Source organism: Bombina bombina, chromosome 7 (genome assembly GCF_027579735.1).
Source record: "Bombina bombina isolate aBomBom1 chromosome 7, aBomBom1.pri, whole genome shotgun sequence".
NCBI lineage: Eukaryota > Metazoa > Chordata > Amphibia > Anura > Bombinatoridae > Bombina > Bombina bombina.
The window spans coordinates 586,376,169-586,403,212 of record NC_069505.1 but is presented as its reverse complement, the minus strand read 5'-3'; the positions used below and the strand labels follow the sequence as shown (position 1 = coordinate 586,403,212).

The 27,044-nt window shown below is 37.8% G+C and overlaps 1 protein-coding gene across 1 annotated transcript in view; it reads left to right on the top strand.

Moving 5' to 3' along the window:
* LOC128636603 (uncharacterized) overlaps positions 1-17,570 on the top strand; it is a 263,930-nt gene extending 246,360 nt beyond the window's left edge. The window contains 2 exon segments of the mRNA XM_053689596.1: positions 9,367-10,110; positions 15,869-17,570. Of these exon segments, the coding sequence (XP_053545571.1) occupies positions 9,367-10,110; positions 15,869-17,468 (2,344 nt within the window). The 3' untranslated portion in view covers positions 17,469-17,570.
* Positions 17,571-27,044: the final 9,474 nt, after the last annotated feature.

Below are 27,044 nucleotides of genomic sequence, written 5' to 3'. Positions count from 1 at the left end.
GTCCTGATAATGTGCAGTCACATGTGTCTAAAACTGTCCTGATAATGTGCAGTCACATGTGTCTAAACCTGTCTGAACCTGTCCTGATAATGTGCAATCACATATATCTAAACCTGTACTTATAATGTGCAGTCACGTGTCTATACCTGTCCTGATAATGTGCAATCACGTGTCTAAACCTGTCCTGATAATGTGCAGTCACATGTGTCTAAAACTGTCCTGATAATGTGCAGTCACATGTGTCTAAACCTGTCCTGATAATGTGCAGTCACATGTGTCTAAACCTGTCCTGATAATACACAGTCACATGTCTAAACCTGTCCTGATAATGTTCATTCACATGTCTAAACCTGTCCTGATAGTGTGCAGTCACATGTCTAAACCTGTCCTGATAATGCGCAGTCACATGTCTAAACCTGTCTTGATAATATGCAGTCACACGTGTCTAAACCTGTCCTGATAATGTGCAGTCACGTGTATGAACCTGTTCTGACAATGTGCAGTCACGTGTCTAAACCTGTCCTCATGGGCGTCCACAGGGAGGGGCTTGGGGGCGAGTGCCTCCTGCATTTTTCATGCCCTCCATATTCATTTTTACCAAGACAGTAGGACCTGGCACAAACAATACAAAATACATTTTTTTTACAACAGATCATAAAATGTCCTTGTGTCACATGCAAAGACTTTATAAATAAGAATATTCATCTTTTCTTTAAAAAATAAAAAGAACATTTCCTCTCTTAACCATTAGTTATAGAAACGCTAAGTTATATGTTGCAATTCCCCCTTACTTAGTAATTCTACACAGTTTTCAGTATTCTCTTAGACCCATTTAATACATGTTTCTGTTTTCTATAGCAAAGACTTCATGTAAAGAGACCATTTCCATATAAATCGCTAATCTATTATTTGTATCCAAAAAAGGAATATCAAAGATCCCTATAGGAGGCGCTCAAATGGTAAGATAGATAAATAAATAAATGGATTCTCATAAAACATCAAATTGTAATACTCATCAAGTATATGTATAGTAAAGATAATAAAGTCAATCAGAATGGAATATTTTCATATACAGAATATGTCTTTCAAACGAAATCAAACAGCTGGTATAGGTGTATACAGGGAAACCAATCCCAAAAGCAATACTTTTGTAATGGTGTGGTTACTAGATGGTAACGGGCAGCTTTGGGATAGTATCCATTCAGGAAAGGCAGCACTCTTTGACCCTCATTCTGGGATTCAAGCTGTACCTTTACCCAGCCAGCTACAAGGGGTCATCCAAGCCTGTGATTCCAGCATCCTGCCCGTTCCCAGCTAGCTGGTCTGCTGTTGAAAACCAGCCTGTCTCCACTGGCACAAGTGGGTGCCTTTACACCTTGTGAGTACCCTGTGTTTGTCACATCTTATCAACTAGTGAGATACTGATTCACACATGTGGCGCCTCTTTCCTTGTCTTTATTATTTATATCCATCATCACATCTATTTTTTTCTATATTAATCGGGTGCCAGATATCTCTTTTAAGTATATTTATTGATGGTTGTCTTTTCTGTATCCAGAATTTAAATATAATCTGTTTCGCTATTAGGATAATTATTAGGATCATCCTTTTCATTTATTTAGTTATTTTCTCTGGTAATTTAAATATCATGATGTTCAGTAAATCTAACTTAATACTTACAACATTAAATATACCTGGCACCAGAATTGATTTATCTTTGGGCATCACCATATATAATGGATCACGTCTGGTTCCTGTTTACCAAACTTCACACAAACTGGATAAACATTATTATTCCTCTTTGCCCTTCCTGTAGGGGTTATATAGTCCATATGTAGTAATCTCATAAGGGATTCTCTTATATCCACTTCTAGTGTTGTATGTATAAAATGTTTAATACTGTACAATATAGTTTACATAGTAGATGAGGTTCAAAAAAGACCGAAGTCCATCGAGTTCAACCTATACAAATATAATATATATATACAAAAAGCTCCAGTTAAGATTAAATAATCCCACTAAAAGTTGACCCATTTTATACTAGCAATCATATCCATGAATTTTGTTTATAGACAGAAATGTATCCAAACAATTTTTTAAATGTATCTAGGGTATTGGCATTCACTTCCTCCTTTGGTAATGAGTTCCAAAATGTTATTGCTCTTACAGTGAAAAAACATTTCTGTTGCAGGAGATTAAATCTCCTTTCCTCCAACCTTAAATTGTGACCTCTGGTCACAAACAATTTTCTTGGAATAAACAGAGCTTCTGCCATCTATGTATATGGGCCTTGAATATATTTATATAAAGTAATCATGTCACCTCTCAAGCGCCTTTTTTCTAAAGAAAACAGACTCAGTTTGGCTAGCCTCTCCTCATAGGTTAATTTCTCCAATCCCCTTATTAGCTTTGTGGCCCTTCTCTGGACTTTTTTTAGTTCTGCAATATCTTTTTTTGCAATCGGTCCCCAGAACTGCACCCCAAACTCAAGGTGAGGTCTTACCAGGGCTTTATATAGTGACAGAATTATGCTTTCCTCCCTTGAATCAATGCCTCTTTTAATACATGCTAGTATCTTATTAGCTTTTGAAGCCTCTGCCCTGCATTGTGCACCCATCTTTAGCTTGTTATCTATTACTACTCCCAAATCCCTTTCCTCCTGTGTTTGGCTAAGTCTTTTCCCATTTAAATAATACGTTGCCTGCTTATTTTTACTTCCAAAATGTAGAACCTTGCATTTTCCCGTATTAAATCTCATTTAACATTTACCTGCCCATACTTCTAATTTTTGCAGGTCCCTTTATAACGAAAGTTCATCCTGCGCTGACATAATGACCTTACTTAACTTAGTATCATCTGCAAAAATAGAGATGTCGCTATTTAATCTTTGCTCAAAGTCATTTATAAAAAATATTAAAAAGAAAAGGGCCCAGTACTGATCCCTGGGGGACTCCACTGATTACCTTTGTCCAATCTGAGTATGATCCATTTACTATTACTCGTTGCTCCCTAACTTTTATCCAGTTATTTATCCATGAGCTAACATTTTCAGCTATTCCCAGTCCCTTAATTTTGTGCATGAATCTCTCATGTGGCACTGTATCAAACGCCTTTGCAAAATCTTAGTATATCACATCAACTGATTCCCCTTTATCTATATTTTTACTTACTTTCTCATAGAATCTAATTAGATTAGTTTGGCATGATCTATTTCTCATAAAACTATGCTGATTAGAACTCATAATCTTGTTTACACGAATATGCTCAGCAATATAATCCCTTATAATCCCTTCAAATATCTTCCCCACTATTGATATCAGACTAACTGGTCTATAGCTTCCTGAATCATTTCTACTTCCCTTTTTGAAGAGTGGCACCACATCACCTTTATGCCAATCCTGGGGTACCATGCCTGAGGATAATGAGTCTTGAAAAAATATCACCTTATCATTCACCCATTGACCTGCAGATAGCTTCCATCTGTCCTCTAGACCTTTTAAGTTATTTTTTACCTCTTTGGTTAATAATTGTTTATATATATAAATGATAGTTTATATTTTTCATTTTGACATCTTTCAATTAAGTTAAAAATAACTTGCTCTTCACGTATAATAGGGAAGGTATTAGTCAGGGATTATATATAATGTCTGATCTGCATATAGTACATGGTCTGATCTACAAGTAATTCATGTTTACTTTGGAATTCCCTAAATTATTTTACTTTTCCATTTCTCTTGTCTATAATATATTTGACTTGTTTAATTATGGGCATTCCTGCTTGGGTAAGGACTGGATATTGATTGATATTGAATGCTTATTTACTTGTTTCCACATCCATAGTCTATCTTTTAAAAGTAAACTATTTTTTTGGTTCATTGCCAATTATTTTTCTTTTGCATATGGTAAACATGCCAAGTCTTAAGGAGTTGCCATTTTCTGTTCCAAATCCTGCCATATTACAGTTCCTTTACCTAATATCCATTCTATGTTATACCTCATAAAGGCTGCCCAGTTATAAAATTGTATGTTTGATAATCCCAAACCCCCCTGTATTTGGGGAGATTGTATTTTTTCTTCAATTTTATTCTGTGTTTTTTATTTTTCCATATACAATTCCTAATTAATAAATTAATATGATGCATATCTATCTTATTCAGCTAAAACAGCAGCATTTGTATAGGATATAAAAGCTTAGGCAGAATCATCATTTTAACTAACTGTATTGTACCAGTTAAGTTAAAATATAGTATCTGCCATATTTTCAAATCCCTTTCAATTTGCTGTATAATTGGATAATAATTTATTTTATAAATCCTATTTAAATCTACTGTGATCGACTAACCTCCCCCATTCTGCCCCCTCCCTCCTACCTCTGGTGACGGCGGAGACTCCCTGCTTTGAAGCGGCGACTTACTGAGCTGAATTGGCTCCCCCCGCTCTGTGATATCGGCACACATTGACCCGGCTTCTGACGACGCTCCCATCCCCTCTCCCACCTGTGTTGCGTGAGAGGGGGTATAGGGGAGAAGGAGTCCGGGGTCTGAGCGGATGAAGACAGCCTGATTTCTGCATAGGCCTGACGGGCCTTTTTTTTTCTGGGTCCCACCTCCTTCTCTCTCACCGATGCTGCATGAGAGAAGGCAGGCCGGCAGCGAAGATACAAACAGCAAGCCAGAGTGGAACGTGGGAATCCTCTGGTGGTTCAACGCGGAGTCCCAGGTGACTCATTTCTGAAGGTGGCATGCCGGAGGAGGAGGTGAGTCTGAGACCTGGTCTCAAGAGGGGGTACATGAAGGGACTTTTTTACCTGAGGGTTAAACACTGGGACATTTATCTCTAAATAACAAGAATCAAGGGGGAAGGGAAAAAGGAAGAATGAAAATGGAAGTATAAATCTATTTAAAAGATACACCGGGGGAGAGATGGTATAAATAGCTTGACCTTCCACAAAGAAAAAAGGGGACAAAGAAAGAAGAAGGGAGAACCTTAAAGGCTTTACGATTGCTATTTAACTCAACATATAAAATCTAATTTTCTTCCTGGACTTTTCACTGGAACAGAAAAGGGAGAGAAAATGCAGAAATAAAGGGAGAATATGAAGCAGAAGGGAAGGAAGAGGAGAGAAAAAGAAGGGAAAAAGCAACATTGCCTAATGCTGGTTTAAAAAGGGGAAGGGCAAAAGAAGAAAGAAAGAAAAGAGAAAAAACTTACAGGACTCTGTACAAAAATTTCTCTCTGGCGGAATTCTTTTTTTTTTTTTTTTTTTTTTCCTTCTCAGAAGTATCTATTTCCCAAGAACAGTATATGACAATAATCAGAATGTGATACAACTGTTACAAATGTTACAAAATTTACATTTTGGCTGATATATGAATCTAGGATTATTAAGTTACAAAGGTTTAATATAGCTCTGTGGTATTATCACAGAAAGATTTAGACACACATTTAAAACACTCCTTGTTTAAAGATTTAAGTGTTCATAGCACAATCAAATGGTTTAAAATGTTGCTCCTGGCTCTCTAGAGTAGTGATAGTAACATACTGGGCTCCACCCTGTTTAAGGATACACTTGCTGGCAGCAATATAAGGCTTATAGTATTTTGGCTGATATATGAATCTAGGATTATTAAGTTACAAAGGTTTAATATAGCTCTGTGGTATTATCACAGAAAGATTTAGACACACATTTAAAACACTCCTTGTTTAAAGATTTAAGTGTTCATAGCACAATCAAATGGTTTAAAATGTTGCTCCTGGCTCTCTAGAGTAGTGATAGTAACATACTGGGCTCCACCCTGTTTAAGGATACACTTGCTGGCAGCAATATAAGGCTTATAGTATTTTTTATTTCTTAGGCTGGTTAGGCCTGAAGGTCATATATCTGCTAACATTATCTAGATTCACTAAAACCTCCTGGATGGGGTCAGGATCTCAGACATCTAAAACCAATTCCTTAATGAGAGATGACCCCAAAAGCCTTAAATATTAATTCTGACTAACCGGGAGAAGTACAAAATTAAATCTCTTGGCTTTCATATAGCTGTGTCTTTAATCTAAATTACAGGTCATAGGCATATAAATTGTGCAAATTAGAAGTATTTGTCCCTGATTGGCAATATTTGAGAAAAACATATAATTGACACAAAATATATATTTGTGATGACATAAGAGATTATGGTTAACAAGTTCTGAATGTTCTATTATAGTGTTGTGGCCTGTTCATAGAAAGGATTATAGTATAACAAACTACCCTTGCTTATGAATCTGCAGGCATATAGCATCTAAAGGTCTTGATTTAATAAATGGTTTAATACATTATTATGGGTCCCTCAGAGCTGTGCCTATAACACGCTGTATTGTATAGTGATTAAAGGTTGTGTAGTATTTCATTTTTATTTCTATTAGGTTAAAAGGCCTCACACTATAATTTCCTAACCACACTACAAGAGAAGAAGGGTTGTAGATAGACCAATCTGGTAGTGGTGGAAAACCTCAGAAGTCTCAAATACTTATCCTGATTAAAAGGGAAAATTATTAAAATCAATTTCTGGGCTATTAGAAGGTCACACCATTTCTCTAGACTAAAGGGAAAAATCTTCCACATTTGTTGAGAGGAGAGGGGCAGAAGGGAGCGAAACCTAAGGTCTCTCCCCCCCCCCCTTTTATCCCTAGTATTGATTGACTGAGCCCTCCCTTACCCTGATATTGAACACACACTGCTCAATATCAGTATATTATTGAAGCCTAAAGGTTGGCTGATTTTTGAAGCGCCTTAGCCACTATCAATAACTGCTTTCCTTTTGTCATATGCAACACCTTGGCTGGTCAAGTGACTCCCACCTACTTCTTTAAGGATTCATCTTTAAGTTAAAACTTTTTTTTTTTTTCTCCCCTGAAGAAATCACTCATGGAATTCCCTGGGTTTAATTTTTTACCCCAGGGTCACATCACTATCACTTGATTAGGGTACGGGTCCCCTATCACTTTTCCCTTTCTCCCCCCCCCCCTTTTTTTTTTTTTCTCTTCTCTTCTCTTCTTTCTTCACGTTTATTGTTAAGATTGCACAATATAGCACACGGTGTAAGTGTTCACGAAACTGATTTACTCACGAATTGCACAGCACATGGATAAATTCCTTCACTCCCATTCCCGGACTCCTTCACCAGTCATGGCAGCTAAACAGAGAGAAAGGAGGACAAAGGTTGCTCCTGAAGTTCTCTCGGAAGTATCTATACCTGCAGCCCCTATTTTGCCTATAAATGAATTAACCAATGTACAGGCCCTAGTGTCTAGTATCTCTGAGGCATTAACCCCTAAGTTTGATGCACTAAGATCTGAGATCAAGCAAGATATTAACTTACTTAGACACGAGATAAAGTTATTCTCTAACAGATTAGAAGAGGCTGAACAGAGGGTATCTGATCTGGAAGATCTCACTTCAGCCCAGGGGTCCAATCTTAAAACCAACAATGCAATTATTACTAAACTGCAAAATAAAATTGAGGACCTGGAAAACCGCTCTAGGCGCAATAATATTCGCATCATAGGGGTCCCTGAGGGAGGGCAAACCGAAGAATTAAACACATTTATTCCTGAAATACTTGCACAGTTGCTTAAGATTTCTCCCAATCACCCACAGATAGTAGTAGAGAGGATACATAGATTGGGGAGACGATTAACAAACAGACAGGAAGATAACAGACCTAGACCGATAATTGCGAAGTTACTTAATTTCCAAGATAAGGTCACGATACTCCAACATTTTCGCAAAAATCAGCCAATTATGTATAAGGAAAATAAAATCTTAATATTTCAAGACTACTCAGTTGAAACATCTACTAGAAGAAGAAACCTGGCCCCAATCTGTTCAAAATTTATTCAACAAGGCTATCAGGCCTTAATAATTTACCCTTCTAAATTAAAAATCTATGTGAAAGGCGAGATTCATTTCTTTGACAACCCACAAGAGGCAGAAAAATTATTGCATCAATTAGATATTCAGGAAAAATAAAAAATTCATGGATAAGATTCATAATTATAGATCTAAGAGTTTGTTAGAATGGACAGAATTATTTCTGTTCATTTTTTGTCCCTTTTTTTTTTTTTTTTTTTCTTCTTCTTTCCTCTCTTCTCTCTCCCTTATTTTCCCTCTCCCCTCTCCTGTTCCCCGATTGGGTCTCCCCCCCATCTCAGGTGAATGATTAGTCCAGTTGCTAACTTTAAGCTAGTTTCCTGGAATGTGGGGGGTATTTCAACTCCCATCAAAAGAAAAGCAATTTTAACCCACGCAAGGCGGCTTAATTCTGATATTGTCTTCTTACAGGAGACCCACCTAACTCAGGTGGAAACTTTGAAGCTTAGACAAGGATGGGTAAAAGAAGTCTATGCCTCATCAGGTATCGGCAGGAAAAGGGGGGTAGCCATATTAGTGGGAAAAAGGTTAAAAGATGAAATTTTACAGGTCTTGACAGACCCTGAGGGGAGATATATATTTTTAAAGATTAAAATTGATAAGGTTGTTTTTTCACTCTGTAATATATATGCACCCAATATTATTGACCTCGAATTCTGGAACCAGCTCCAGGCCAAAATTCTTGCCTTTAGGGAAGGATATTTAATCCTTGGAGGAGACCTTAATATGGCCCCTCACTGTCCTTTGGACAGATTGAGAGAAAAAAACAGGGAACAAAAAAAGAATAAAAAAGATAATCTAGAATCCAAATTACTGGCGAAAATAAAACAAAATTTGAATATTAGAGACATATGGAGGATTCAGAATCCTGATGTTCGGGAATTTACATGTTTATCTAAGGCACATAAGACTATGTCAAGAATTGATCTTTTTTTAATTGATGAAAGGTTATGCACAGCTAAAGTAAGAGCAAATATTCTACCTGTTTTCCTCTCTGATCATGGACCAATCTCGTTGAATTTTCAATTAGCAGTCTCTGGGTCGGGCTCTGTGCGGTTTCACTTTCCCTCCTTCTTAGCATCAGATATAAAATTTAAAGTACATTTGAGGACAAAATTCGAGGATTTTGTTCAATGTAATAGGGAATACTGGGAACGCCCCCTAATTTTCTGGGAAGCGGCCAAAGCAGTTATAAGAGGCAAAATTATTTCCTATAGTGCAATGATTAGTAAAAAGCTAAGATCCAGAGAAAAAGAATTAAATAATGCGGTGACCAACTCGTACAATCGCCTACTTCTGACCAAAAACCCGATCAATTGGGCAAGCTACATTAGGGCCAAAAACGATAAAGACACATTTGCAATATACAAAGAAACCCAGTCAGATTTAAAATTAAAATCCAAACTATATAGATATGGAAACAAATCTGGCAAATTACTTGCAAACCTGGTTAGGAACGACAGAAAGTCATTACTTATTGAAAAACTTCTTATTGATGGGAAGTTTTATACAGAAAGTACAGATATACATAAAGAAATGACTAAATATTACCAAGAGGTATATTCTCCGAGAAAATCTGATCTATCTCAGGCAGAGGATTTTTGGAGCAAAATTAGCTGCCCTAAAGTATCCGCAGAAGTAGTGGAAACCCTTAATACTCCGATAGAGCTGAAGGAAATAGAGAAAGCGATTTCTGAACTTACCACTAATAAGGCCGCTGGGCCCGATGGTTTACCAAGTGAATTTTACAAGATGCTGTCGTTAGAGATTGTGCCCCACCTCAATAAGGCATACAATGCTATGTACACCCAGGGGAAACCGGTACCGAAAGCCTTCTCAGCATCTTATACAACTCTTATTCTTAAAGGTGGAAAAGATCCAGCACAAAGGGAGTCATATAGACCAATAGCTCTACTAAATGTGGACTACAAGGTCTTTATGTCTATCTTGGCCAAAAGATTGCAAGTGATATTACCAAATATCATACATAAAGACCAAGCAGGCTTCCTAAATTCACGGAATTCCTCAGCTAAAATTAGAGAAGTCCTAGTGGTAACAGAATACTTTTTTAATGCTGAAAGGGAGGAGAGGGAGGAAGGAGAACATACCCCAGACTTAGCTATTGTGGCAATTGACGCGGAAAAGGCTTTTGATTCTATACAGCACAACCATCTTTTCACCTCGCTGGGTCAATTTGGGTTCAAAGGCAACTTTCTAAAATTTATTTTAAATTTGTATACCCTTCCTTCCACTAGTATAATCGTCAATAACATTGTCTCTTCACAAATTGTGCTCAACAGAGGAACCAGACAGGGCTGCCCCCTTTCTCCCCTCCTTTTCAATCTGTCCATTGAGTCACTGGCTATTAAGATCAGGTCACAGCTGGAAGGTGTTAAGATAGGTAAACAGGAGATGAAATTAGCCTTATAGGCGGACGATATCCTTGTTTATCTGTCAAATACTCGAGTTAATATACCCAAGCTCTTACAAATTATTAACCAATTTGGGTTATTTTCGGGGTATAAAACAAACGTAAACAAATCAGAGATCTATTGGCTCCGAAAAAACAAAGACTCCTTCTTGAACAGCCCCTTTAGAATAGTTAAGGACTCATTTAAGTATTTAGGTATAGTAATACCTACGAATCCACTTGACCTATATAACCTCAACATCCCTCCAATTCTGACAATATTTAAAGATAAACTAAGGACTTGGGAAAACCTACCCCTCTCTATATCAGGACGGATAGCCCTGTTCAAAATGGTACTTCTTCCTAAATTGCTGTATATATTACAGAATACTGCATTAATGCTATTTGATAGGGACATTCGAAGCCTAAACAGCTGGCTTAGAAGCTTCATATGGCAAACGAGAAAACCTAGGATAGCCCTGAATAAATTGACACAAGCCAAGATATTTGCAGGATTCGCATTACCTAACTTGCGGCTTTATAATCTTTCTTTCTTAGCACGTATTGCGGCAGACTGGATCTCCGGCAATAATTATGTTCTAAATCTACTGTGATCTTTATACCCAAATATATTAGTCTTTAGCTATTTCAAATGGGTAATTCATATTTGTAAATTCTTTAGTGAGCCATAGTATTTTAGATTTTGTTATATTTTTTTTTATATCCTGATATTAATCCAAATGTTTCAATGTTCTCTATTATATTATTTATTTGTTTCTGCGGATTTGATAAAAATAGCAACATATCGTCTGCGTATTATGCAATTTTAACTTGTAAGTTATCTATTTTAATACCAAATTATATTCTTTTTAGCAAATGTACTAATGGCTCAAGAGTCAGATTAAACAGGAGGGGCGATAATGGGCATCCTTGTCAAGTGTCATGATAAAGTTAGACTTGCTTATTTTGTCCTCCATTCATAATTATACACATCTCGGATCTTGAATATAATCTCTCAAAAAAAATCTAGGTAGCAACCATTAAATTTAAACTTTTCCAGAGTACATACCATATGGACCATTCCACTCTGTTAAAGGCCTTCTCTGCATCCAGGGAAAGCAAGAAGGCCTCCGGCAAAGTTCAGCCCCCTTCTATCTGATTATCTTCCCTATATTTTTCAATTACTTGCATGATAGTTCTAATATGAGTTACTGACGATATTTCATGTATAAGCCCTACCTGTTCTCTTCAAACTATATCAGGGATTATTATACTAAGTCTATTTGCAATGATTTTCATTAATATTTTATAGTCTGCATTTATCAAGGACAGTGGCCTATAGGATTGTGGTAACGTGGGGTCCTTTCCATCTTTTGTTATAACCACAAGATTGGCAGCTTTAAATGCTTGTGTAATAGGCTCCCCTCTATTATACATGCTTGTATATAATTCATAAAGGTGATCTGTTATTCTGTTTATCAGTCCTTTATAGAATTCAGATGGCAATCCGTTGGGTCCTGCTGCCTTCCCCATTGACAGATTCTGTATAGCTATGGATACCTCGGCCCCTATTTATCATCGGTCTTGTGGACCTGATCCGACAGTGCGAATCAGGTCCGCAAGACCTCGCTGAATGCGGAGAGCAATACGCTCTCCGTATTTAACATTGCACCAGCAGCTCACAAGAGCTGCTGGTGCAACGCCACCCCCTGCAGACTCGCGACCAATGGGCCACCAGCAGGGAGCTGTCAATCAACCCGATCGTACTCGATTGGGTTGATTTCCGGCGATTCCTGTCTGCCTGCTCAGAGCAGACGGACAGGGTTATGGAGCAGCGGTCTTTAGACCGCTGCTTCATAACTTGTGTTTCTGGCGATTTTGAAGACTCACCAGAAACACAGGCCCACAAGCTCCGTACGGAGCTTGTTAAATGGGCCCCCTTATCTTTACCTATTATTATGTTTATTTTCTCTTGCTGAGCTGTTGTTAATGTTAGCCGTTTTATCTTGTCCCATACATCATTCCCCACTCTTCTCTCTATCATTTCTTATTTACATAAGGATTTATAACATTCTTAGAATATCCTCATAATGGATTTTGTGTTCTTATATATTTTGTCTTTATCTTGTATAACTGATATTCCATTATTACTTTTTTGAGTTTTAACTACTGCCGCCATTGTTTTCCCAGAGCGATTTCCCCATCTGTAAAATAGATTTCACTTAATATCTTCCTGTGTTTGTTCTATTATTGCATCATCTCTTTTGTTTTTTATTTGGAAGTATTTTTCTGATTTTTAACTGAAGGGTCTGATCTATATTCTAGATATACCTTAGCTACCTGTTCTGTTGTTTTTTTTTCTGTTTTATAGTTGTGTTAACATAAGATATGATGTTTGCTTTTAGCGCTGCTTTTGCTGTCTCCCAAAACAGTTGTGGATTATTTATATTCACTTTATTATTCTCTTTATATTCATCCCATTTATTCTCCAGGTAAGTCTTACATTTGGGTGAATTATTTAAATAGGTTGGGTAGTAGAAACGATTTCTCATTCTCCTGTCTATCATTTTAATGGTCATCATCATGGTAGCATGATCCAATAATACTATATACTCTATTTCCACATAAGATATCTGGTTACTTAAAGTTTTAGATCTTAAGAAGTAATCTATCCTAGAAGATGTATTATAGACCCGTGAGATATGAATATAATCTAATATATCAGGATTAATTTTCCGCCATATTATCCTTAACACCTTTTATATTTCATATGTCATCTATGGGGGCATATCTATCAAGCTCCGTATGGAGCTTGAAGCCCCGCGTTTCTGGCGATTCTTCAGACTCGCCAGAAACACAAGTTATGAAGCAGTGGTCTAAAGACCGTTGCTCCATAACCTGTCCGTCTGCTCTGAGGGAGCGGACAGACATCGCCGCAATTCAACTAGATTGAATACGGGTTGATTGACACCCCTTGCTGGCGGCCGCAAATCTGCAGGGGGCGGTGTTGTACCAGCAGTTCACAAGAGCTGCTGGTGCGATGCTGAATGCGGAGAGTGTATTGCTCTCCGCATTCAGCGAGGTCTGTCGGACATGATCCGCAATGTCGGATCATGTCCGATAGGCCTTTCATAAATAGGCCCCATGTTTTTTTTATCATATATATTACCCTTCCTGCTATTATTTTTTTAATTTAATGACCTTTTATTTGTTTTATCTCATATTTGGGGCAATAATAAAGTCTCCCGCAAATTATTATATCTGTTTCAACAAATTTTATCAGTTGTTTTTTAATTTTAGTCCAAAACTTCAGATCTTTCCTATTTGGGCCATATACTTTGCAGATTATCAGTTCTTTATCAAGTACCATATCTATTAATATATATCGGTCTTGTGAATCTGTTTTAACTTTTTTGATCTTATAGTTTAAATTTGTATTAAGAAGAATGGCAACCCCTCTAGATGATAAAAGAGGAATAAAAGATTTTCTTTACCCACTTCTGTTTTAACTTATCATGGTCTATATCTGTGAGGTGTGTTTCTTGTAAACAGGTTATTTAAAAAATACATTTCTTCAACTGTGATAATATTGCTTTCCTTTTAATGGGGAATTTATTCACCCAACATTTTAAGTCGCTAATCTCACCGTCTCTACATCCAAACATCATTTTTCTTATAATCTGTTCTAGAAAATAAACAAGAACAAAAAACACAATTTTTTTAACACTTCCTTAATACCCTATTATGGGCTGCATTCTATTAATGGGATAGGCGGTCACTTACTTATTGCTCTTTCTATTGTACTTAGGGACTTAATATAAAAATAGGAGGGAGATGAGGGAAGGAAAAAAAAGTGAACTGTGATCTTTATTATATTGTATTATATCTATACATTCTATAATAAAAATGTGCCTTGTGAGAAGAAGAAAAAAAGGGAAAATTAAATGTGTTCTGTACTGTGGTCTCTATTATGTTAATTATATCTATAAGTTATAAGCATAAATGTGCCTTGTGAAAATACAAAAATGCAAATAGTGAAAAAAAGTTCTACTTCTGTTATCAAATTTACCTCTTAGTCTTAGGGGCCGATTTATCAAGCTGCGTATGGAGCTTGATGCCCCTGTTTACGCGCGAGCCTTCAGGCTCGCCGGAAACCGACGTTATGATGCCCCTTGTCTAAAGACCGCTGCTCCATAACTTGTCCGCCTGTTCTGAGGGGTTGATAGACACCCCCTGCTAGCGGCCGATTGGCCACAAATCTGCAGAGGGTGGCATTGTACCAGCAGTTCACAAGAATTGTTGGTGCAATGATAAATGCAGAGAGCGTATGCTGTCGGCATTTATCGATGTGCAGCGGGCATGATACGCTACATGGTATCATGTCCGCTCGAACTATGATAAATCTACCCCTTAGTCTCTTTTGTTTACATTTTCTATAACAGCATACTGAGGTAGCCTGAGTAGTGTGCACGTGACTTGTGCACTATATGTATAACATTGTTACAAAAACTGCTGCCATATAGTGCACAAATCACATGCACTCTTTTGAGCCTACTTCAGTATGTTTTCCTAGAAAGGAAATAAGGTTCAAAATAGGGAACAAGAGAATGAGGCGAATTTTATATTAAATTAGAAGCATTTTATATAAAGTAGCTGCCCCTATCAAGTCATAAAAGTTTAAAAGGTTTTAACTTGCAATTCCCTTTAAAGTGAATGTAAAGTTTGAGGAATGAGTGCCCGGTTTTTAATAATCCTATTAAAAACAGGGGCACTTTCATTCATCAAACTTTAAATTACACTGCTTTTGTTAAAATACTTACCTTTTCTTTCTGCAAGTCGTTCCAGCACTTCTCCAGCCCGTCGCAAGCCTCTTCTTACATCAAGAATGACGATTCTGGCATCCTCCAATCACGGCTTCCCCCTGAGGGATTCATTGCCTAAAGCAACGCCGTGATTGGTGGAAGACCAGAATCATCATTTCTGACGTCGGCAGAGGCTTGCGATGGGTGGAGGAAGTGCTGGAGCGGCTTGCAGAAAGAATAGAAGAATAGGTAAGTATTTTTTAAAACGTAGTGAAATTTAAATTTTGATGAATGAAAGTGATCATGTTTTTAATAGGATTATTAAAAAACTGGCACTGATTAATCAGAATTTACATTTACTTTAACACAAATTACATTTTTTTTTTTTAATTAGAAATTCTAAAAAAAAGATACTACAGATGATTTAAACTGCATAACATTTATCTACCATTATCTTATGTATATGTAGGTGCTGTTATACTGTGTGATATAATATTTTATTCACAGAAAAATAGCACAAGAAAAAAACTAGATTTATTTCTGTGCTAATATTTCATGTGATGTCATCAGATACACAAATTACTGCGCACTACAGAACATTTATCAGTTTACAAACCTGCCCTGGTCACTACAGTCTGGGACATAAACAGTTAACAGGCAGAGCACATACAGTTACGTAACCTCTACACCCTTGTGCTGAATAGGAAGATAATGTAAGTTTCGTTTCCTCTTGCTGAATTCAAGAATGGCGACTGCTGATCTGAGAGAGGAGCTAACCTGCCCCAGCTGTCTGAGCATTTATACAGATCCTGTAACTCTCAGCTGTGGCCATAACTTCTGCCTGGGCTGTATTGAGAGTTTGCTGGGTACCCAGGAGGGGTCTGGGGTTTATACCTGTCCGGAGTGCAGAAAGACTTTTAATAACAGACCTGATCTGCAGAGAAACACAGTGCTGTGCAATCTAATGAAGCATTTACAGATTACTCAGCCAGAGCAAAATTACACTGGGGTCTTCTGCACTTACTGTGTTCACTCTCCTGTACCTGCTGCTAAATCATGTCTGCATTGTGAGGCTTCTCTGTGTGATACCCACCTAAGGGTACACAGCAAGTCTGAGGAACACGTCTTAACTGAACCCACCACTTCCTGGGGTAACAGAAAATGCTACAAACACAGGGAGCTGCTGAAATATTACTGCACTGAGGATGCTGCCTGTATCTGTGTGTCCTGCTCCCTGGCCGGAGAGCACAGGGGACATCAGGTGGAGCTGCTGAATGAGGCTTCTGAGAAGAAGAAAAAGAAACTGAGAAATGTTCTGCAGAAACTGACCACAAAGAGAGAGAAGACTGAGAAAAGAGTCCAGAGTCTGCAGAAGCACAGGAGAGGGGTGCAAGAGAAAGCAGCTGGTGTAACAGAGAGACTCACTGTCCTGATTAGGGACATCAGGAAACAGCTGGAAGACCTAGAGAAGCGAGTCCTGAGTGAGATCACCCAGCAGCAGGAGCAGGTTTTACACCCAATCTCTGATCTGATCCAGCAGCTGGAAAAAGAGAAGGACGAGCTGACCAGGAAGATGAGTCACATTGAGGAGCTGTACAACATGACTGACCCATTAACTGTCCTACAAGAACAGGAATCACACAGAGATGACTTTTGTGGTGCTGAGAAGGGAGATAATGAGGTCACACAGAGAGGTGATAAACAGGTCCTTGCTGGGGGGGATTTGGATGAGGGTCTGATCTCAAAGACTTTATACAGAGGTTTAAATGATATTGTGACTGATGTACAGAGAGGGCTCTATGTGCAGGAGATATCAGACATATCACTGGATATAAACACAGCTCATAATAAAGTTATTGTATCAGGTGACCTGAAAACTGCATCCTGGTCACCTATAAACCAGCAGCGACCAGTAACACCAGAGAGATTTACATCTGCTTGTCAGGTATTAAGCACCAGGAGCTTTTCCTCAGGACGACATTACTGGGAAGTGCAGATCAGTAAATCAGGGCGCTGGTGTGTAGGGGTTTGTTATACCAGTATGGGGAGGGGAGGACATCAGTCTGTGATAGGAGATAATAACAAGTCCTGGTGTTTGTATAGTGATAATATAGATCTTTACATGAGACATAACAATGTAATAACCTCATTACACCCCCCTCTATTATGTGACACAGTAGGAATACTGCTGGACTATGAGGCTGGGCGTCTGACCTTTTATGGGCTGTGTGACCCAATCAGACACTTACACACCTTCACTGCCACCTTCACTGAGCCTCTTCATGCTGCTTTTAGGGCATGGGGTGATGGTGCCTGTGTGAGAAACATACGCTCAATACACTGACTATAATAATAATTCTACTGTCTGTCTATCAGTGATGTCTGTGTATTGTGCACATTGTGTATGTACTGGGGATGAAATAAAATAAGATATTTGTGCATGAAACCATTGTCTCCTTATGTTACTATAAGCAGGTGTAGGCAGAGGGCCATCAGGAGTAGGGGCCCACCTGGCTGGTATTTTACTGGTAGCAGCTAGTTCCCATTCCTCTAAAGGACCGTCTGACATCACAGCTGTCACATGACTATACTGATCACATGCTACAGAGAGATGAGGAAGCAGAAGGGCAGGAGATTTAAAGGGACATTCAACACTTAGTGTAACAGGTTTTTATATAGTAAATTAAGAAACGGAGGTCCGCCTACACTATACCCCTCCTCCCTTGCCGCCTTGCTTCTGTCCTAATCAGCGGCGCTAACTACTCTAATACCCGGTCAATATGGATGCCGAACTCCCCCCACTATTACGTAGCTGCCTTCTTCTTAAACTGATAAGCAAATCAGAATCCAGTCCTCGGACTGAAATTGCACGCGCGTGCAATTTCAGTCCGAGGACTGGATTCTGATTTGCTTATCAGTTTAAGAAGAAGGCAGCTACGTAATAGTGGGGGGAGTTCGGCATCCATATTGACCGGGTATTAGAGTAGTTAGCGCCGCTGATTAGGACAGAAGCAAGGCGGCAAGGGAGGAGGGGTATAGTGTAGGCGGACCTCCGTTTCTTAATTTACTATATAAAAACCTGTTACACTAAGTGTTGAATGTCCCTTTAAATCAATAGGAAACTGTGTTATGTACTGTGTATTGTGTACTGTGTGTTATGTACTGTGTATTGTGTACTGTGTGCTATGTACTGTGTGTTATGTACTGTGTATTGTGTACTGTGTGTTATGTACTGTGTATTGTGTACTGTGTGTTATGTACTGTGTGTTGTGTACTGTATGTTATTTAAAGTGTATTGTGTGCTTTGTCTTATGTACTATTTTTTATGCACCGTGTACTGTGTGTTATTTACTGTGTATTGTATACTTTGTGTTATTTACTGTGTGTTATGTACTTTGGGTTATGTACTGTGTGCTATGTCCTGTGTATGGTGTGTTATGTACTGTGTAGTGTGTGCTGTGTGTTATGTACTGTGTGTTATGTACTGTGTAGTGTGTGCTGTGTGCTATGTACTGTGTGTTATATGCGATGTATTGTGTAATGTTAGTTATGTACTGTGTATTGTGCTCTGTGAGGGTTTGCTGCATTAATTTTCTCTGTTAGAGTAAGTTTCTCTGTTTAGGTAAAGAATTAGCGAACCAAGGGAGTTTAAGCAAACAAGGGATTGGAGTTACCAAGGGTGAATATAAATATTTAATAATTTTAAGTTAAACATTTTAGTAAGAATGTGTGAGAATCTCACTCAGTGTACAGCTTGCCATATGTTTGCATCACTGGAGCAGCCACTTCAGGGATTTTATGTCTGTGGCAAGTGTAAGCATTTTGTCTTTTAGAAACATATTAGAATTCTAATATTATTATTATTTGAATTATGGAGAAACTCATCCGCTGCCTCTGAGGATCGTATACGAATGGGCTGATTGACACCCCCTGCTAGGGGACGGCATTGCACAAGCAGTTCACCAGAACTGCTTGTGCAATGCTAGATGCTGAGAGCGTATGCTGTTGGCATTCAGCGATGTCTGGCAGACATGATACATTACAACGTATCATGTCCACCAGACAATGATAAATTGGCCCCTATGAGTTCAAATGAGCATGGTTTTATGAGAAATACTATTATAATAATATTATAACATCTAAAGAGAAAAAAATCCTAATGGTAGACCACCCGAAAGCAGCTATTTTCTATAATACCTAAAATACATAAAAATCCAACCATTCCCCCAGGATGACCAATAGTTTCTGGTATCAACAACTTAACAGAGAAAGCAAGTCAATGAGGCCGAATTATCAAATGTCTGTCGGACCTGATCCGACAGTGAGAATCAGGTCCGACAGACATCGTTGAATGCGGAGAGCAATACGCTTTCCAATACGCTTTCCTGTGTTTCTGGTGAGTCTGAAGACTCACCAGAAACACAGGCCCTCAAGCTCCAATCGGAACTTGATAAATGGGCCTCAATATATTCTCTTCAGACTTAGACAGTTTGTGACCCAAATGCCATCATTTGTAAAAGACACAATGGAAGTATTACAACAACTTGAAAATATAAAATGAACGAATGACACAATTTTAATAACATCTGATATTGAGGCCTTATACATAAGTATAGACCACAAGTTTTGTATTAAAGCAGTCAAAAGTTTTTTTGTCAAACTCTTCAATGGAAGATAGGGTTCATGGTGACTTTATAATCAAACTTTTATACTTTGTGCTAAACCATAACTACTTTGTCTTTGATCAACAATTTTACCAACAGATAAGAGGGAAGGCAATGGAGATAGCATGTACCCCAACTTTCGCCAACCTGTTTATAGTCTGATGGGAACAACATGTAGTCTTTTTGGATGAAAATGTGGCATTTACTGACCATATTCCCTTATGGTTAAGATATATTGATGATGTCGTCTTCTTGTGGGAAGGTTCAAAAAACAAACTAGATGAGTTCCTGAAATTGTTAAATACCAATAATTTAAATATCAAACTTACATTGGAAATGGATCCAAATGATGTAACATTCTTGGATTTAAAAATTTCCATAAATGCCAAAGGTGAAATTGCTAAAGATATGTACAGAAAAGAGACAGCTACAAATCTTGCATTCCACTAGCGCTCACTCTCCACATACAGTAAAATCACTACCAATAGGGGAATTTGTGCAAACCAAAAGAAACTGCTCAGATATTCAAATCTATAAAAAAGGACTAATGAAGTTTAGAACAGATTAAAACAGAGGGGTTATTTCAATAGAAACATTAAGAAGGCAAGACAAAGAGCGGAAGCTACAAATAGGAAGAATCTATTACACAAAAAAGTAAAAGATGAAACAACAAGACTGATCCTAACCTAAAAACATAAAGGGACAGTCTACACCAGAATTGTTGTTGTTTAAAAAGATAGATAATTCCTTTATTACCCATTCCCCAGTTTTGCATAACAAACACAGTTATATTAATACACATTTTATCTTTGTAATTACCTTGTACCTATGACTCTGCAAACTGCCCCCTTATTTCAGCTCAGACAGACTTGCATGTTAGCCAGTCAGGGCTCACTCATAGGTAGCTTCACGTGCATGAGCTCAATGTTATCTATATGAAACAAATGAACTAATGCCCTCTAGTGGTGAAAACTGTCAAAATGCATTCAGATTAGAGGTGGCCTTCAAGGTCTAAGAAATTAGCATATGAACCTCTTTTGTTTAGTTTTTAACTAAGAATACCAAAAGAACAAAGCAGAATTGGTGATAAAAGTTCATGGGAAGGTGTTTAAAATGACATGCCCTATCTGAATCATGAAAGTTTATTTTGGACTTGACTGTCCAGTCCCAGTCACTTTAAAAAAAAGAGAGAAAAACTCATAACTCTTTAACATCCAGTAATTTCAAATGCTGATCCTTGAACCCTTGAAAACCATAACAGACAGGTTTGGGGAAAAAAACATGAATTTGAATCTCATGTGAACTGTAATACTGGAGCAGTTATATATGAAAGAACGTGCAAATGCAATCTTTACTATATTGGTATGACTTCGAGAAAACTGAGAGTGAGAATGTTAGAACATTTGAGTAACATTAGAAATGCAAACAAAGATCTGAAAGGAAATAAAAATCCCACAACTGTAGCTTCCCTTTTTTTTTAATTTCTATCAAACAAGAACATCTGAATTTCGTTGCTTTAGAATCAAAACAATAACATTGGGAATTAATGGGGGTTATGTTGAAGAAACCTTACTTAACCCCTTCACCCAAAACGACGTATATATACGTTGTGCGGTACTTTGACTATCGTACCGCACAACGTATATATACGTTTTCGCTTCAGGATGCTCCAGCAATCTCAGCTGTAAAGTTACAGCCGAGATCTGCAGCTCCTGAAGCTTCAGGCATCTCCCGCATATGGAGCCGGAGCATGATCGGTGCTCCGCCTCCATATGAGGGCAGATGCCTGATCGTTACAGACGGTGACAGTGTGTCACAGTCTGTAATGATCTTCCGCTGGAGCTGGCGGGAGGTGTGGGCAGAAGTCAGGTGGGTAGCTCAGCAGGGGAGGCGGGAGGGAGTGGAAATAAGTGGCAGGGGCCCTACGCTACGGAAAGGGGGGGAAAACGAAGGGATGGGACAGCTAGACAGAAAAGGGTGTGTGGGGCCCCTAACTGAAGATCGTGGGAGGTGGGAGCTATACTATGCCACTGGGACAAATAAAAAAATGTAATTAATAACAAACGGGTTTATAGGTACTGGCAGACAGCTGCCAGTACCTAAGATGGCTGCAATAGTTAGGGCAGGGGAGTTTTAGATAGCTGTTTTAGGGGGGATCAGGGAGTTTTGAGGGTTAGGGCAATCCTACACTGCAGAAAACAAAAACAAAACAAAAAAATATTTAAAAAAAAAGTTTTATTTTTTTATTGACAGACTGCCAGTACTTAAGATGGGGTGACCAGTGGGGGGGTGGGGGAAGGAAGAGAGCTGTTAGGGAGGGATCAAGGGGTGGGGGGCTACCTAATTAACCCCTTCACTGCCGGGAACAATAGAAGGGTGGTGCGCAGCTGCAATTAGCGGCCTTCTAATTACCAAAGAGCAATGGCAAAGCCATAAATGTCTGCTATTTCTGAACAAAGGGGATCCCAAAGAAACTTTTACAAACATTTGTGCCATGATTGCACAAGCAAAAGTACCAAATTGTATATTTGATCGCATTTGGTGGTGAAATGGTGGCATGAAATATACCAAAATGAGCCTAGATCAATACCTTGGGTTGTCTACTTAAAAAATATATATCGATTTGATAGTTAAATAAAAAAAAAACAAGGCTCTATTTCTGTTTAAATGAAGTGATAGCAAAATGCTAAAAATGCTCTGGTATTTTGGGCAAGTTTTTGTCTGGAAGTCCCGGTAGTGAAAGGGTTAAAGAAGAAAGTTGTTGGATTTACCTTTTGAATTCAGTACAACCCCATTGCCTCAACGAGTACAATATTTTTTTTTACCTATTTATAAAAAATACACAACACATACCAAGAAAGATCCAAACAATAAGTCTATTTCTACAATATGATGAAAAGGAGAATTCTATCACATAAAAATGTATTAATTATTATTAATATCCCATATACACAAAAAGATTTATTATTTATTTTCACTTTTTGCACAAGTTTATCATATTTTTTTCTCTTTTTTTAGTTCACTGTTGTCACGTCAACCCTTAAGTAATGTCCATAATATTTCCATGGAAACACAGTATTACACAAGTAAATTCATAATAATAATAGTTTTAAGGGATACGAACCCCACATTTTTTCTTTCATGATTCAGATAGAGCATGTAATTTTAAGCAACTTTCTAATATACTCCTATTATCAATTTTTATTCGTTCTCTTGGTATCTTTATTTGAAAAGGAAGAATGTAAAGCTTAAGAGCCGGTCTATTTTTGGTTCAGCAACTGGAATGCGCTTGCTTATTGGTGGCTAAATGAATATGAATATGACATTTCATCACTATTATTACTTATACAATATCTTTCACTTTAATGGGTTCTTTTTTTACATTTATTAAATTATATACTATTGAGGATAAAGAATAATCCCTGTTATTCATTATAAATAAGACAACAAAATATATATGTAATAACAGACTTTATTACAATACTAAACCCGAACAGTAAAAATAGCTAATAATTTTAATATAATACAAACAGAATTTCAATTGACTTTAAAAGATATCATATTTAGTTGGAAGAAAATACTAAAAAAATCCAACATGTTATGGGTCAATCAATTAACATCAGAACAAACAACTCTTTCAATTCACCTTGCTAGCGGCGGCGGGGGTGGGGGGTGGTATTGCACCAGCAGTTCACAAGAACTGCTGATGCAATGATAAATGCCGACATTTATCGATGTGCAGCGGACATGATCCGCTATATCGGATCATGTCCATCCGCACAATATTAAATGGACCCCATGAATTCCTCTGAACCACAATCAACCATATGAACCATATGAGCCAGAGATCTGTAACTCTAAGGTTAGCCTCAATATTTACAAGATTTAAGTAATGGTGATGGTATAGCCAAATGGGTACTCACATTTATGTAAAGCACCCTGATGTGTTAGCAGTAGGGTGTATCAGCTCACCCTCTCCAGGTTCCAGGAACAGGCAATTAGGTATGCAGGATACATAGGGACCAAAAACAGAGCTCATTAAAGGACAAATAAAGCTTAAGTTAAAAAACTGTTTATTTAAAAACAATAAGCATTTTGCTCTCTCCCCCTCTCTTTTGCTCTCACTCTCTCTCCCCTCTCTTTTGCTCTCTCTCCCCCCTTTCATTTGCTCTCACCTCTATTTTGCTCTCTCTCCTTTCTCTCTCTTCTCCCTCTCTTTTGCTCTCTCTCCCCCTCTCTTTTGCTCTCTTCCCTTCTCTTTTGCTCTCTCACCCTCTCTTTTCTCTCTCTCCTCCCTCTCTTTTGCTCGCTCTCCTCCCTCTCTTTAGCTCTCTTTCCCTCTCTTTAGCTCTCTCTCCTCTCTCTTTGGCTCTCTCTCCCCCCTCTTTTGCTCTCTCCCCCCTCTCTTTTGCTCTCTACCCCCTCTCTTTTGCTCTCTCTCCCCCTCTCTTTTGCTCTCTCTCTGTCAGCATTTGGCTACTCAATATGCCTTTAAGACAAGTACTCCTCCCCTAACCTAACCCTATTTAAACACCACCTTTTCCAAGATTCATTGCTTGATTATTAAAGAGGAATAGAGGACAGTTAATTGTCTCTCTAGTAACTTTTGTTTATTTAAGCCATTTACAGTCTTTTTCCAAAGCTACATTTATTGAGGAACAAACTTCAAGTTCCTAATATCCTTGGGACCTTCTGAGTATTCTTATTAACTTAACTCCTTGATAATTAGGAGTGTACTTTTTCTTTGTTTTGTGTAAGCTGTGTGTATCAATCGCTCCCACTGAACCAGACTGCTCACGGACGCTTAGGCTGCTGGTGACGTCATCACCGCTTCAGCTGTTACACCGCGCTGCACGCTCTATTCAGCCTTGCTGTTCGCATCAGACGCTGCTCTCCTGCTTCCGCATTAGACGCTGGGGTTCTCTCTGACAAGTAAGACAAGCAGCCTCTCAAATCCTGATTTCCAATTCAGATAAAGGTATGTGCACCAACGGTTATCTTGATAGCATGCTAGGAATTCATAAGTTAGTAATGCATTACTGAAGAACGTTATGGGGAAATAATAACTTCATTGCGTACATTTGAATCATTACTCTCTGGATTACAAATTACAATCTCACTTCATTTCAAATCCATTATCAAAATTCAATTGTTTATTGAACATTTTCAACTTCACTTCATTAACTTTTGTCTAAATATTTTTGCTTGTAACCTCTGAACCACCAATTTAGATTTCTCATTCAGGATATAATATTATATAGTATGTTTTCAATGCTATATCTTTATCTGTTATATCAACATATAAACAGAGTCTGTCACATCTACAGAGTCATGTATGATGAGACTATTCACACAAATCTTTAGTAACATTGTATTCATACAGGTGCCTGATACCTAAGCTATGGTATTATTGGTGATTATGAATACAAACATTTACCATTTAATTAAATATTCAGTCCTTTAAGTTTTATTTAAAAGATATACAGACCTGTATTCTCACAGAATAATCAAGCCTATAAAAAAGAAACAAAATTAATTATTGACACATATTTCCAGGTACAACATGGATCCTATAGAAATGGCCAACCAAATCTCCTCTCTAAATCAAAAGGTGGAAATTTTGGCTCAAGGGTTAACCGAATTAAAAAATGAGAACAGTGTTTTAAAACAAATAATGAATGAATTTGTGACCCAAAAAACTAATGAGACACCAGAACCACAGGTTAATCCTCCAACCCCATTCGCTGGTGAACGCACGAAATTTCGTGAATATAAGAATGCTTGTACTCTTTTATTCACACTGAAACCACGGACATATCGAACTGAAAAGATCAAAGTTTTTACAGCCATCTCCTATCTCACTGGAGAGCCCAGAGCATGGGCAGACAGATTTCTTGAGACAGAGAATCCAATTCTAAACTCTCTTGAAAACTTTTTTCAAACAATGGTCATACTCTATGATGATATAAATAAACAGCAAACCGCTGAACATAGATTAAGATCCCTTAAACAGGGAAAAAGGCCAGTGGAAGATTACATAGCGGACTTCCAGCTGTGGGCCACGGATTCAGAATGGAATTCAATTAGCCTAAAAAATCAGTTCCGCCTAGGTTTATCTGAGCATTTAAAAGATGAACTGTCAAGAGTGGATTTCCCTGAAACCTTGGATGCATTAATTAAATTATGCATAGCAATGGACAGAAGGTATCGTGAAAGGAAGACTGAAAAACAAACTTATGAAACAACGCCCAAAAGATCTTATCATACATATCAAGAGAAAACCTATACAGTACCTACACCAATGGAAATAGGTACGATTTGTGGGCCTCTAAGTATGGAAGAAAAACAAAGAAGGAGATCAGCTAATCTCTGTCTTTATTGCACAAATAAAGATCACGATGTAGCTTCATGTCCAATCCTTTCTCGTCAAAAGAAGGGTAAGTTGTCGCTTAATTGCGCTTTTAAAAAATTTAAACAACCATTACATTTGTCATTAACATTATCTTTACAGTGGGACAATCTTCAACTTCAGAACGAAGCCATTATTGATTCCGGAGCTGATGGTATATTCCTAGTTGAATCAATAGTAAAACAAAATAAAATTCCTATTCTGCAGAAATCCTCTCCTGTCTTTGTTAGGGTAATAGATGGTACCCAGATCTTAAAGGGACCTATCACTCACCACACAATTCCTTTGTTAACCATTTCACCAGACGGACATAAAGAGTATCTGTCATATGATATTATACCTAGTTCAATACATCCCATAGTACTTGGATTACCATGGTTACAAAAACATAATCCATCCATAGATTGGTCCCAAAATAAAATTACCTTCAGTTCACAATATTGTCTAAAGACATGTTACCCTTATGTTAACATTGCACATATAGAATCTGCTTTACCACATGAATATCATGATTTAAATGATGTTTTTAATTTAAAAAACGCTGAATCACTCCCTCCACATAGGCATTTTGATTGTCCGATTGACACAAAACCAGGGATAGAGATACCATCAGGAAAAATATTTCCTCTCTCACAAAAAGAATTACAACATCTACGGGAATATTTAGATGAAAACCTTAGAAAGGGTTTCATTTCCCCATCCTCTTCACCAGTAGCCTCTGCTATATTTTTTGTTACAAATAAGGATGGCACACAGACCAATAATAGATTACAGAGCACTCAACGCTGTCACCATAAAAAATAGATACCCATTACCACTCATCCCGGAGATAATTGAACGTCTTACT